Source organism: Scatophagus argus, chromosome 18 (genome assembly GCF_020382885.2).
Source record: "Scatophagus argus isolate fScaArg1 chromosome 18, fScaArg1.pri, whole genome shotgun sequence".
NCBI lineage: Eukaryota > Metazoa > Chordata > Actinopteri > Scatophagidae > Scatophagus > Scatophagus argus.
Window position 1 is genome coordinate 6,720,124 of NC_058510.1, and position 14,158 is coordinate 6,734,281.

The 14,158-nt window shown below is 38.6% G+C and overlaps 1 protein-coding gene across 1 annotated transcript in view; it reads left to right on the forward strand.

Moving 5' to 3' along the window:
• vipr1b (vasoactive intestinal peptide receptor 1b) overlaps positions 1–14,158 on the forward strand; it is a 50,953-nt gene that overhangs the window by 22,561 nt on the left and 14,234 nt on the right. Inside the window, exons 6-8 of the mRNA XM_046371654.1 lie at positions 939–1,049; positions 10,757–10,857; positions 12,669–12,766. Coding sequence (XP_046227610.1) covers positions 939–1,049; positions 10,757–10,857; positions 12,669–12,766 — 310 coding nt within the window. The remainder of the gene's footprint in view (positions 1–938; positions 1,050–10,756; positions 10,858–12,668; positions 12,767–14,158) is intronic.

Here is a 14,158-nt window from a genome sequence, read left to right on the forward strand (position 1 = left end):
TGAATTTCATCTCAAATCTAAAAAAGAGTTTGGGGAAAAGAAAGAAACTCCGAATGTAAGAAAGAAACTCCGAATGTAATACGTTTGTACGTTTGTTCGTGCCTAAAACAAAGCGGATAGTGGCAGTTCAAGATTAACTTTTTAGCCAAATGCTGTTTTCAAATCATTTTCGAAAAGAAATGACTTGATGGAATTACACAACAATCACAGAAAAAAGGTGGTTCAATAAGAGTACAATACATTTTGGGGACAAAAAGGGTTTTGGCATGATTTTAGTTTGATGTTGGTTAGTGGTATAGCAATAAAAGCAAAATGACACAAAGTGCAACTGAAACAGGAAACATAACAGGCAACATAACATTAATGTCCACAGGGGAGACAAAGATAAGATAAGATAAGATAAGATGAACTTTATTGATCCCATAATCCCACAAAGATCTCTGTAGAGCAATAACACTCCTCAAACTAATACATAAAACAAACATAAATGCCACATTTCCTTCGTGTTTTCTGCATTGACACCTGTATTAATTTTCATTTTCTTTGCTGATTTTCTTGAAATTTATTTCAATTGATTGACAACCTGATTGTGTATTGATTGTCATAAATCAATATGTTATACGTTTTCATTTCTTTCCATGCGGCCACCACAGATGTGAGAGTCCAAACGCCTTAAGGCAAATTAAATCAGCATCAGCCAGTTGTTTGTATTCCTGACTTGTGCTAAAATGTTTGGCATCACATTTAAAGAATTTGATGAAAATGAAGAACAAAGACTTTCTATGTCTGCCTTGTCTTTGAATTACCCGTTGCTGTCACTGCACAGTATTGATTGTGTGTCATGTGTGTCATGTTAAGCACATGATTTAATTCAGTCATTGGGGTGTGTGTCACAGTTTGAGCGATGCAGTGTTAATGGTGTCGTCTGCTCCTGGCAGGTTGCCAAGGCATGTGGGATATCATCGCCTGTTGGCCCTCGGCCAGTGTCGGAGAGGTGGTTACGATAACCTGTCCCACTTATTTCAGCTACTTCAGCGATCAGCACAAAGGTAAACAAATCTTCCCTCACTTGATGTTAAAGCAATATGCATTAAAGATAAAGATAATTCTCTTCTCTCCATTAAATTGCTTGTTTTGTTTCATATTCTGCCTCAAACAATCATTGTTTATACAAGCTGAATAAATGCGCCATAGTAAAATCATTTCAGTCTTTGGTTTTCACACAACAAGAAAATGACAAGACTGAATTTTGATTTAGTCTTGTTGTGTAATTAGTTTTCTCAACAGCAAGAACCAGTACACATTTACAAAATTTCGTTTTGTCACACTTTCATCAGCTTCAAGTATTTTGATATTTAAAAGCATATTTGCATACAGTCAAGCCTTTGGGGAAATACTGAAGATGAAATGTGTTGCTTGCATGCAAATGGTCAAAGTCATCAAGCGTTGGTTTCACCATCACCTCCTGAAGACAGCAGAAAATTATTAGGAACCCTGCAGAAAGGCCAGGGCCAACAGCTGGAGGGAGAATGAATATGGATTCATGAGCCTCACAAAGAACACCATTAGATCATTGTTATTTATGAAACCGATATTTAAATGTCAGAACTTGTTACATTAATGAGATGCTCCTCATACAGCAAGAGGAGTAGACTGCCTTTAAACCGCAGCACCTTACAGACAATGCTGTGGGAAAACTGTATCCATCGCAGCTTTGACCCTGCGAACTGGCTGTTTCAAATAGATATTGTGGGCTCCCGAGGTACCGCAAGCCCAGGAAAAATATTAATCCAGGTTAATCCAGCATTTACATGAGCCAAAATGAAAGACCAGATTCAAAATGTGCACGTGAAGTCAGTCACAGACTACAGCCAGGGTCTAAGAAAACAAGCAGCTCATCCTTTAACCTTTATTTTGGAACAAGCACAGTCCAAGACAGGGGAGGAAGGGAGATAATTCACCAAAATAAGATAAGAAAGAGAAACATCACCCAATTTTTGTCAGGGTTCTTGAAAACCTTCCCCGCTTAGCTTTCAGTCGTTTCATTAACTGGGTTTTATTTCCCTCCTAAACCATTTTACATCTCTTCTTTATAAAGCCTCTACTCAAAAGCTTTACCTCATTTAAAAAAAAAAAAAAAAAAAAACTCGTCTTGCTCGTCTGATTTCTGAGTCCTTTGTGTTTGGATGCATTTGCCATTTGTTCTCCTTTCTTTCAAAACCTTGTGTCCTTGTTGTCTCTACGTCAGCGCCTCTGCTCCCTGCAAACCCTCTGAGAATTTCAAAGTTGCTCTCAATACCTTCTGTGTCAGAATTCAGCTTCTTCACTCTGTAGCATTTGTGAATTAAAGAAAATCTGCACAGACACTGCAGACACAATGAATCACCACATAATTACTGCTGCATTGCTCTCTGTAGTGGGTGGAAACACTCACTTTGGTCAGGTCATGGCAGATGACGTGCTTTGCTGCCTTCAAGACGACTGTATCTCTGTCAATAGTAGTGATCGTTTAAATCGTTTAAAAAAGCTTTAAAAGAGTTTTTGAAGGCCATCATCACCATCACCATACTGCATTAATGCATCATTTAAAAAACTGAAACAAAGGGTCCAGCAAATTCAGACCTGTAGAAATGTCACCCCGTCTGTGCTTTAGAAAATTGCTTTTTAGTGTCCTGCTGAATGAATCTAATCACTTAGTTCTTCATGGTGAATTTGGAGCTTGTGCTGACCCGGTTCTTGTAGTGTCACCTTTGATCCAGCCGAGTCTGAACATCTTCAAATGGAGCTGGATTGTATTCTTTCACAGGAAGTTGAGTGTGTGTGTGTGATGTGAATTGCTGAAACGTTGCCTCCCCTGGACTGGGTTGGCAAGATGTGACGTTTAAGTGGTCTAAGTTGTGGCAGCTTGTATACCAGGTGCCAGTGAAGAATGATCTTCCTGAATGCATTAATTCACACTGAATTTAAATGTCATGTTAAGGAACCATAACTTCTGCTCATGAAGTCTTGGCCAAACTATCCAGTGGGTTCCCATCTTGATTTTTATCCTCTTCTTTATCTACTGTGTATGTTTCAACGGGGTCAAACCATCCTGAGGCGCAAGATCTTTTCAAACATCAAGACATCAAATGTTTGATACATTTAGAGAGATAGATAGATAGAAGAGGAAAACTTGTGTGTTCGGTGGCTGTGCAGCTGCCCAGTTAAAGTAAAGGTTTGATTCAAACGCTCACTTCTCAAGAGTGAGATTAAAAGACTTTTATGCCCATGTCTTTTCAAGCAGCAGGAGCTTGATATTGTGCAGCACTTTGATGAACTTCAGTTTTTAAATTTCATTTTATGTTGTTATAGTTTAATGAGGCAGAATATACAGTAAGACTTAGATTAGATTAGATTAGACAGACACAAATGTAAAGTTTTTTTGACTTGCTTTTTCTGCCTTACTATAAACTGGACTTGAAATAACTATTATTAAATTCAACGCACACAGACTGACTGCAGTGCAGATCAGCATGAACACCAGATTGGATATTTGTTGTGACGCTGCCTGACCCAGAACCTTTCCATCACATCTTTTTCTCCCTCCCTCTCAGGGAGTCATTTTCAGATATCTGCTGATGGATATCAGTTTTGTCTTTTTAAACACCTCAAGGCAATTTATTTACTGCTTTTTACCTGTTCCTCTTCTACCTCTGCATCTACGACCCAGCCAGCCAGTGCACATGCTGGTACACCATCACCACCCACTTAGCTTGGTCGTCTCAACCCGTTCAACTCATTGTAACTTCACTTTCGACGTGGTCAGCAAACACTGCTGTATCGTGGACTGTGACAGCTAGTTGCACAGCCAACAAAAATAATTAGATCATGCTGAGTAGCTGTGAGGACAGGACTTAAGGACACACAGACAACAAGTGTGACTACAGCTTTAACCTTTTCTCTCACTTTTGATGAATGAAGATATATTAGGTAGGTATGTAGATAAATGACATTTTACTAGTATGTAGGCTATGAGTAACTGTCACTGTTACATGAAATAAGGTAACTTGGGCAGCAGTCTTGCAGCTGAAGAGTATTTGAGCAGATTTTCATAGTTTAAAGGGCACATTTGCAGACCAAAGCCTCCAGTTTCCAGTCTTCCAGTTAAGTTAAGCTAAGCTAACAGGCTCAGTATTTAACACGGTGTCAGTTATCTAACCCTCGCCAAAGAAGTGAATAAGCAAAATGGGGAACCATTTGATGGCATTTCTTTGAACAGATGATAGGATGTAAATCTATTTGAATTTTCTTAGTCTCTTGGCTGTCACTGATTCGCTGACCAATAGGCTATTTGGATGGCTGTAAGGAGAAACAGCTGACTTCAGTGTTTTTCTGCCTCGTTTTAGGCCCACAGATGATCACTTTTCTCTCTCTGATCACTCATCATGAAATCGTGAAGTTTTTACAGCGACACTACTCCATGCCTTTTTATTTTTTTGTATGATGCTGCTATCTACCTGTGCATTTTGCACTTTGCGGATGTGAAAAAAGCCATTCCAACTTTTAAATACGGTCTATGTCTCCACTGAGCCACTGGTGCATGCTAACGTGTGATTTTTTTTTTCCCCCTCTTCTGGGGGTGTTGCTGCACTCGAACAGGCATTAGCACCTCAGAGAGTCGAACAGAAAATTAGAGATGCAGAGAAATGCGACTCTTCAAAGATGGAGGGTGCACTTTAAACCTAACATGTATTGATGGCAGCATGAAAGAGTTTAAAGGTGATGGCAGAAACCAGAAGTGTCTTGTAATGTTTTGACTTGAGGTGAAAAAAGGCCACCAGACATTACTGTAAAAGGAGAATAAGGTAAAAATGGCCAGAATAAAATGTCTTTTCCAGTTACTAACATGCAGCGCTCTACAGTTCTTAATTTAACCAGATTAAAGAGTTGGATCTTGACCTGCTCTAATTGGAAAGTGTCATGAGACAACTGTTGTTGTGATTTGGCGACATATAAATAAACTGAATAGAATTAATTTCGCCTTTAAATTTGTTTTTATTATTTCTTGTTGCATGTTTGATTTTCATTAGCTCATGTCTGTTGTCAGTATATGTCAAAGCAGGTATAGTAAGCAATTTCGGCCTCACCTTCTTGGCGCGGTGATGTGGAGACATATTTTCATGTAATTGGGAGCTGTGAGATCTCCAGAACATTGTGCTGGACATTGCAGAAAGCACTCAGTTTTTCCTGTTATTGAAGTAATTTGTTTTCTGATTTCTTTGGCCCTGAGAGTGAGCTCGCAAATTCATAGTCCTGGGATCTTTATTTACCACTAAGGCAGGAGGGAATGATAGATGACAACTGCCTAGTTTGTCGTTATCACCAGCTGAAATGTTCTGTATCCCAGGGTGCGACACAACTGACTGTTTAATTTTGCATGATTTACATGACTTTGTGCTTTGACGGTGTTAAATGGTTGAAGAGGTTTTGAAGTATTTATTCAAGACGTTTAAGGTTAGAAGCAGATCTTTACTAAATTTACCAGCCAATCTCGCTTAAGCAGTTGTGGTTTAAGCTCATTATGGGAAAGACACTAAATCAGCTTTGGGTTAACTATCTCAGTTGACAAAATTAGTTCAGTTATATTTACTGTTTTTCCCCTACACATGTCACTGACTTTGTATAGTGTTAACATAAGGTTAGATAGCTGAGTGGACTAAGTTGTATGTCACATTTATCCACTGAGTTCAAAGTTTTTGAGTCTAATCTTTGAGAGCCCTTGGAGGAAGCCCCTCACCTCCCAGAGAAGCAGGCCACCAGAGAGAAGAGCACCCCTCTTGGCTCAACATAAATAGGTAACAATAAAATAAAAACAAAATAAAAAAGGACAGAACAGGTATTTCCTATTATCAATGAAAGGCAGAGAGGCAGTTTTTGTTTTTTTTTTACAGTCATATACGTTTATTATTTTTGCAATGATGAAAATGATGTTAGGTTTGTTTATTTCAGACAGAAATGTGCTTTCAGCATGTGAAGGGCTACACGAAAACATGCATGGAGTCTGAGAAACAATGCATTTGCATATGATTATTTGCTATTTTTGTGCCCTTTTACAGCTGAAGTGGATGTTTTGGATGTTTTTCTTGCCAGTGCCACTTAGTGTTAGACTACTCAGCTGAGCAGACACCACAGCAATTAATCTTTCATTGTGAGAGCCAACTGTGGCTGCACGTCTGAGTGATTATACGCTTTGCATGTGCAGGCGTAGTAAATTCAGTCGGTCAAAGCTTCACACTGAATTTCAGACTGAGCACAAACCAGAGCAAAGATTGTGTGTTCAGATACTTCAAAACAACCAGGAACGTGTGTTACTTTGGCACTGCTCTTAGCTTCTACAGTCACGACTGTCCATGTTTGCTCCTTTTAAACTTGACCTCTAACTTTTTCTACGCTCAACCAAGTAGTCTGAGAGAAGCAGTTGCTAATGTTGACCAAACCTGTTTACTGTCACGCCCGGAGGTCGGATGTGTGAGTTTTTCTCTCGATCGGCTGTGGCAGGTGAAGCAGCGGCAGACTAATATCAGCTGTGGAAGTTTGAAGAAACCCCCCCTCAGCCACTTCACCACACCAACTTGAAAATGACTTTCTCTGAATTTAGAAAGTAGGTGCTGTATGTTTAAGGCATCTTAATAAACTTAGCTCATCACTGAATAATGTTGGAGGCTTAGAAATAAAAGTAAAGTCACAAGGAAATTTGTGTCTGCTTGAAATTGCAAACATAGAACTGTTTCATAAAATCTCAGCAATGGAAAACAGACTGCATGCAAATACTGCAGGAGTTTACCTTGAAATTCAAACTCAAATATAATGAGATGGAAACAGCTTGAGATAAACTCCTCTGGAGAGGTACGGAGACGTGGACTTAAACTTGAGATAAATCTCTCTAAATCCACGACTTCAAAAACTCTTTCATACCCAGAGTTTAGCTTCCTCGTTCTTTTTGTTGTATTTTCTTTCAGTCTTTCTTTTTCCTCCATGCAGCCATCCATCCATCCATCCATCCTTCACCCAATTCCTCTGGTCTTTGAAGAGTTCTGTGGTTTTCTGGTTATGCACAGCAGTAACAGGTCATAAATATCCATTTATCTACCAGTAAGGTGCTGGTCTATTGGGGGAAAACTGTGTCTCAGAGATTAAATTTGAAGAAAGAATATTCCAGCATTTACTAAGGTAGACAGAGACAAATACTAGACAAACAAAATTCAATTTCCGACGGAGCTGATGTCATTCGGGTGTCTGAAAATGACTATTTATTACAACAAGAAGCCGAATTTGAAAACTGTTGCCATCACTCACGCTTTACTGCAAATGTTTATGCCTAATCAATCATAAGCCTCACCTGAATGAGGGATTTGGTGTAATTTGTATCTTTGAGCACTGCTAGATAGTAGATACTAGTTTCTTTCAACGTAATGACAGATTCTCCTGAAAAAAAAAGAAAGAAAGACAAAGTGTTTTAGTCAGAGATGACTGAATGAGAAAACGTTCTTTGTGCTTATGAGTTATTTGTTATCAAGGAAAATATAATGATTTACAGCAGGAGCGAGTTGGGTTTTACTTAAAGGCAAGTTTTGCTGCATATGATAGGTGAGGATGCTCCCTGTGCTGTATGAAGAATAATCTTCTCTCAGGTGAACATGACCCAGCTTTGTGGGATCTTCTTTTTCTTTGCAAATGGCTCAGTGCTGTGGCCAATGATGTGCTGCACTTACACTTTGTTCTGTCACACACAAGAAAAGGTCATGACAGCCGCTTGCATCAGGACATGCATCAGCCAGGACATCGGCCTGACAAAATAGTGCTCTTTTTGCAAGAAAATTCACAGGCTGTTAGCGGTGGTAATTGGACTCTCAGAAGTCGGCTGTCTGTGAGCTTCTCTTCTCTTCTCTGGTATTCCGTGGATCTACTATTATCAGTTCCTCTCAGACTTTGTAAAGAAATCCAAATCTTAACAGACGGTATCAACAGTTTTTGGATAGTTCAACAAACACCATCTGCTGATATGAAGACAATACCGCTCTGTTACTGTATTTGTTCATAAACTTAACAAGAGGAGGAGTAACTTTATAACAGTTTTGAGACTCAGTTTTCTAATTTCATAAACTGGTCATCCAATGCTCATTACCTGGGGAGAAGTTCAATAGATGTACGGACGTTTAAAACATAACTTAAAGCATATAGACTGAAATGTTTCTCTTCCAACAACAAACATACAACAGTTTGTCTTCTTTTGTTCTTGTCTTCAACTGGAAGACATTTGCCATGTGAAGACAACGTCCACCGATCTGCTGCACGTGTGGAACGTGTCCTCCAAGCAGCATAAGAGTTCCTACGCCTCTGTGATGTTGCAATTCAGAAACACCAATGAGATTTAAGAACAGTGTGGACAGCTTTTCCAGGCTGCACTGACAAGTTCATTTTTCTGTTATAAAAAAGTCGCTTAACAACTCGTAGGTGTGTAAAGCTGTTTGAAGCTTTTACAATACTCTGTCTGTGAAATGACCTTGAGCGCTGATGAAGTCGCTCTGCTTTTCGATGCTTTTCTGTCCGTCCCTTTCTTCTCCATTCTGCAATATTCTGCAGTGCAGCAAAGGATCTGTTGAAAAGACTGGACGTGTACACCTTGACTACAAATGAGTCCACATGCCTGAAAGATGACTTCACATCTACTTTAGACAGTGTTTTCATTCAGGATCTTCAAGAGGATTCAGCCCATATCTTCCTAAACTACCACTTCCTAAAACCTCTCAAAAATTTATTTGCCGACGGGAAAGGGGCTTAATGAGACTGATGTGGTGTGTGTGTGTGTGTGTGTGTGTGTGTGTGAGGAGCAAATCTACTGAGGATAAAATAAAAGAGAAAATGAGGGGGAAATTCATTCCTGAGAAGCATGTCTAGATACCAACCTCTTGCTACACATGCGGCACGCCACAGCACAGCACCCGCATATGATAACATTTAGTCATGATTGGATATGTTTACAGGTACAGAACAACTTGCTATTGGTCACATTGCGGTTAAGGTCTCATTTGGATTAAGCTGTGCACATGAACCTCCAATGCCCCACGAATGAATAAGTCATGAATAAATCGCATGAATAATACAAATAACAGACTATTTGTGGTGCTTCTCTCATGGAGCACTTTATCTACAATTAAGAACAAAAAGAGCCAAACAATGTCTTTGGCAGAGAAAATTGCAGGTTATTTCTGATGCAGGGGATAGAAATGATAACCTGGATGTTCTTATACTAATCCATTAGCAATGACATCGCAGGTCTTATCTTGAATTAGTTTCAAAATGGTCGTAAGTGTGTACACATACACAACTGTACAACATGCACACATCACAGCCTGAATGTGTATGATGTCTAATTCCTTTGCACAGTTCTGCATCACTCCGCATGGCTTGATTGTTTTGTATCCAGGCAACACATTAAGATGGACCTTGGACTGAGAGTGAGTGGAATGACCATTGTGTATCTCCAGGAGAAAAATAAATTGCTGATCCAAAAAGGTGCCATCCATGGGCTGTTTAAGTAAAAAACTAAGGTTGACAAACTGAAAGAAAAAAAAAAAACTCTAACAAACAACCAATAAAGCATTCAAAATCATCCTGGGTTTGGGTTTTACAGTGGTTGCACAAAAAAATGGCAGCATACAGATTAATGTGAGTAAACAGCCTCAGGATGAAATCAATCTGTGATTAAAAAAATAAGCTCATAGTCCAGGAATACGGGATGCTGGCAGGGTATCGGCGCACTGGGGGCCAATTCTCAAAATCCATTCTATTATTTTTTAATATAAAGTTCATTATTTAATAATAATAAACAAAATAATTGTTTTAATAATTAATTATTATTGCAAGCAAATAATATTATGGAGAGTAAATGAGTCTGCAAACAAGTTTACATGTTGAAAATGCAAAAGCATTTTCCATAACTGTGCCCGGAGTTGGCACGGCCCGTGTTGTTGTGAGTAAATAAAGGGAGAGGCCCTCCAAAGATATACATATTCATCTCTTTGATTTTCGTATCAGTGAATTTTCTTAAGAGAGGAGCAAGTTCTCAGCTGTCAGGGTCCAGTCCAGCCACAGCTTTACTGTGTTTTATCCCCTCAGCTGAACTGGTAGGCTCAGCTAACAGGGCAGCAGCAGGATAAGTTAGCTGTCTTGTACAGTGCATGGCAGCTGCCTTCCACTTGGTGCACATTAACTAGGTAAACTGATTAAATTTGAATGTGTCTTTAACTTTCATATTTCCATACCAAGTAGCTGCTTCAGGCAGAATAGGGTCCCTTAGCTGTAATATAAATATATCAGTCTCTAAAAAGCCAGTATTGTTTGACCTCTAGTCTGCACATTTCACCCCTAAAACATCCATCCTATTGATGTGGGCATGTTAATATTTCCTCATATGACATGCATGCAGTTTCTTATCTTGGTTGGATGGGTGATAAAATCAGGATGAGAAAGTCAACGTCAGTTACAGCCAAGTGCCTTTCTGCAGGCACAGATAATGCACTAATCAATAAAGGCTCACATTGGTTTTCTAGTTGTTTGCAGAACACAACAAGACAGTTTACAGCAGGAGGTCACTAACAACGTTACTTCATGTCTCATAGCAACAGTATGTGGGGTGTAAATGAATTTTAAACTATCTTTGTGTTCAGATAAAAGAGAAATCAACTGTATAGGTAACCTCTGTATATCTCTGCAGGTAACCTCTCTAAAACCTGCACAGCAGACGGGTGGACCGAGATGCATCCATTTGACATCGCTGTGAACTGTGGATATAATCTCAACGGCACTAACGATGATGTGAGTAAACTGCTGCAGTAGAAGACATATCCAGTGGTCCAGTTGTGGATGAACTGAGCAGCGCAGTGCGAAACCACCTCAAGAGCCAGTGGGCAGGAAGGATTTAATTAAATGTCTTTTTTTTTCCTTCTCTGTGGGTGGGTGTTGCCGAGCCCATCAGGGAAATTGCAGTTTTGATGGTTAGTATCGTGACCTCAGTGTACGACTCACGGCTTGGTTTATGCCCTCAGTCATCCCCTTTTTTTTTGCGTGTGTGTTCCGTTGGACTCATTTCACATTTCACATTGTTATAAGACATATCCTCTTAAAGCCACAGAGGATAGGGTGGTATCCAACTCTCAGCAAGAAAGTGAACAAGCAGCTTACAAAAATGCTGATTTTTTTTTTCTTCTCTTCTTAAGCACAGACTCCATGAACTAAAAAAAAAAATTCTGATTACCTTGAAATTGAATATACCAGTATATTAACATTTTTGTCATGTCTTTGAAGAACAATGTGCTTGATTTTCATCGACAAGTTTGTCTCAGTCAGTTATTCCTGCTTCTGTTATCAGACATTATGAGTCATTAGAGGTTATTCATGTTGCCTTCGGGGTAAGGAAAAAGATAAATACATCAAATGATGGTCTTATCCAGTTTAACACAGGGAGAGCTAATCTTGTCTGTGTCGCTGAAGGTGGAGCTGGGTGACGAGTGGATGTGCTACAGGGCGGTAAAGGCTTTCTGGGTGGGTACTCTGCTCTGTGAGACACAGAGGAGGCCTCATTAGTATGCCACATGGGAAGTCAGGAGGGACCCGGCTGGTGAAGTTCTCTAAAAGGAATTCAATGTCCGTCTTTCTACATCCTCGATACCTCCGTGAGCCAGGGGATGCAGAGCTCTTAATCTCATTTTCATCAAGCACAAAACATTCAGTGTCATGGCAGCAACATCATGAAGTGACTCTGGAAGGCTTCATGTGGTGACGCCAGTTGCAGTGCATAAAACAACAGTTTTTAGATTCAAGTATGTCGGTAGATCCAGTTGTATTGATTCTCACAGGTAAGGGAAACATTGTGTTGGAAGAAATCTTTATTTAAAGCAATGAAAGGTCATTGGAGTCATTAAGTGAGCAAAAGCGAGACAGGTGAAGACTAGGTGCTGTCCTTATCTCTTGAACTTTTTTGCTTGTGATCCCTGAGTATAAGATGTTTGTCCTTGTGACTCCACAACACAGTAATGAGCAGTACTTTGTTTCTATTACACTGTGAGAAAAAATGAAAAATACATAATCGCGTGTGTCTTACCTCAACGCTTTCGATCATATCATATGATCTTCGTCATCAGACTTTGTTCAGTTTTGTGGAATTAAAGGTGATCAATTTTTCATTTTTTTTTTCTAATCTGATTTTTCAGATTATGATTATCATCAAAGTTAATTTTTGATCTTGCAAAAAAATTGACTGTTACTGTGTGTGTGTGTGCGGAGATGGAGAGAATTCAATTTCTTTTAAATTCTAACTAACTAATTTAATTCTTATACTTTCCATGCCTTAAGTATGTGTAACAATGAATTTTATTTTGGAAACTTAGGTGTTTTTGATATAAAATCCTAGTATGCAGAGTATGAATTACTTGTCTGAAACTGTAAACAATGTAAAGTATAGATATTTTAACAATGTACGTAACTACACAACTAGAATAAATATTCTGTCCTTTAAGTTGGGATCCGTTGCTTTAAATTTTGTCAAAACAACAAACAAACTCTGTTAACATTTAATGTCAGTTTTCCTCTTTTGTATTGAGAATTATTTTTTTTTTATTTTTCGTCAGGGCAAGTTTTTCTGGCAAGTGAAGATTGGCTACACCATCGGCCACAGTGTTTCCCTCATATCGCTCACCACAGCCACTGTGATCCTCTGCATCTTCAGGTATGTAGAAATACACAAAGACAAGCTCACCACACAATTGCTCATTTGAATGTTTTTAAAAAACAAAAGTTTGAAAAACAATGTGTGGTTAAAAATGTATTTATTATTGACTTTTATGATAATTCCTGACACAAAAACATGTTTCCTGGCCTCAAGTGGTCAGTTTTTTTACAAACATAATGGAACAAAGAAGAAAAAGTTTGACAATTTACAGAATTCACAGAGCCCACTGACACTGACATTATTCCTGCTGGGCAGTATGACTTGGACAACATGACAGTTTATACACTAAATACTTTGAAGTGGGATTTGATAACCTGAAGTTGGTGCAGCTTCACACTCGGGCACAAATACAAGGCTTATATTAATCTATGAAAGACAGGAAGAAAGATACGACCACTTAATGAATGAAATAAATAGTCAGTCACACTTGATGACACTTTGATTCATTTCGGTGTTTGTTTGTTGACGGCACATATCTGCAGCTGTTTGGAGATTATATATCTGAAGTATGTGATGTGTCAAGTCGGGGACTGATTGTTAAGCTCCTCAAAGACAATTACAGCGCTGATATCAAGAATGACTGAGATCACAGTTTTAGATTTAGATGCAAATTCTCTACCCCAAAGGAATACAGAATCGATATATATGTGCATGGCTCACATAACGCTGGGAGAGGAACATGCTTGTAGAAATTCACAATACAGATTAAAATTTCCAAGTTAGGTGCAGCTGGTTCTATTATTGTTGGAAAAACTTATTCAGACAGGTATGTTAGATTTCACATGTTACACTGTAATATATATATATATATATACTACATTAATTCTTCAGATTTTCTGTGCGGTGCTTCCAATTTCAGGCCAGTTTATTCAGGCAGTTTTAAATAGTTTTAATTTTTAATATGTAAATTTTGTACAGTTAAGCATATTTCAAGAACAAATATTCATCAGTAACTGTAATTTTTGGGGTAAGTATAAAAAATAAATTATGATTTACACATGCTGTACTGCGACATGAGTATTTTTTTTCTTTTACAGGAACATTGTAAATTCCCTAAAATTATATGATTATATGAAACCAGCCTGTAGCTAAAAACAGTGATAGTACTGTATATGAAAACACATTAATTATACTGTAATGAACACAGCACATAATATGAAATTAACAGAAACCTTTGATTTTCTTTATGACGTAATTTTTTTTTCAGCTGTACACCACAGAATGTTACAAGTCGATGGATGATTTGTGCGTATATGTACTCTTTTGTACTGTATTTTGTCATTGTCATTGCACAAAAGCAATTCGGTCAGCTGCAAAAAAGCCCACACGAGTAGCTATGAAGTCCTTCTTCCTGTAGACCCCTCCTCTGTGCTCAATTCATCTTCTTGA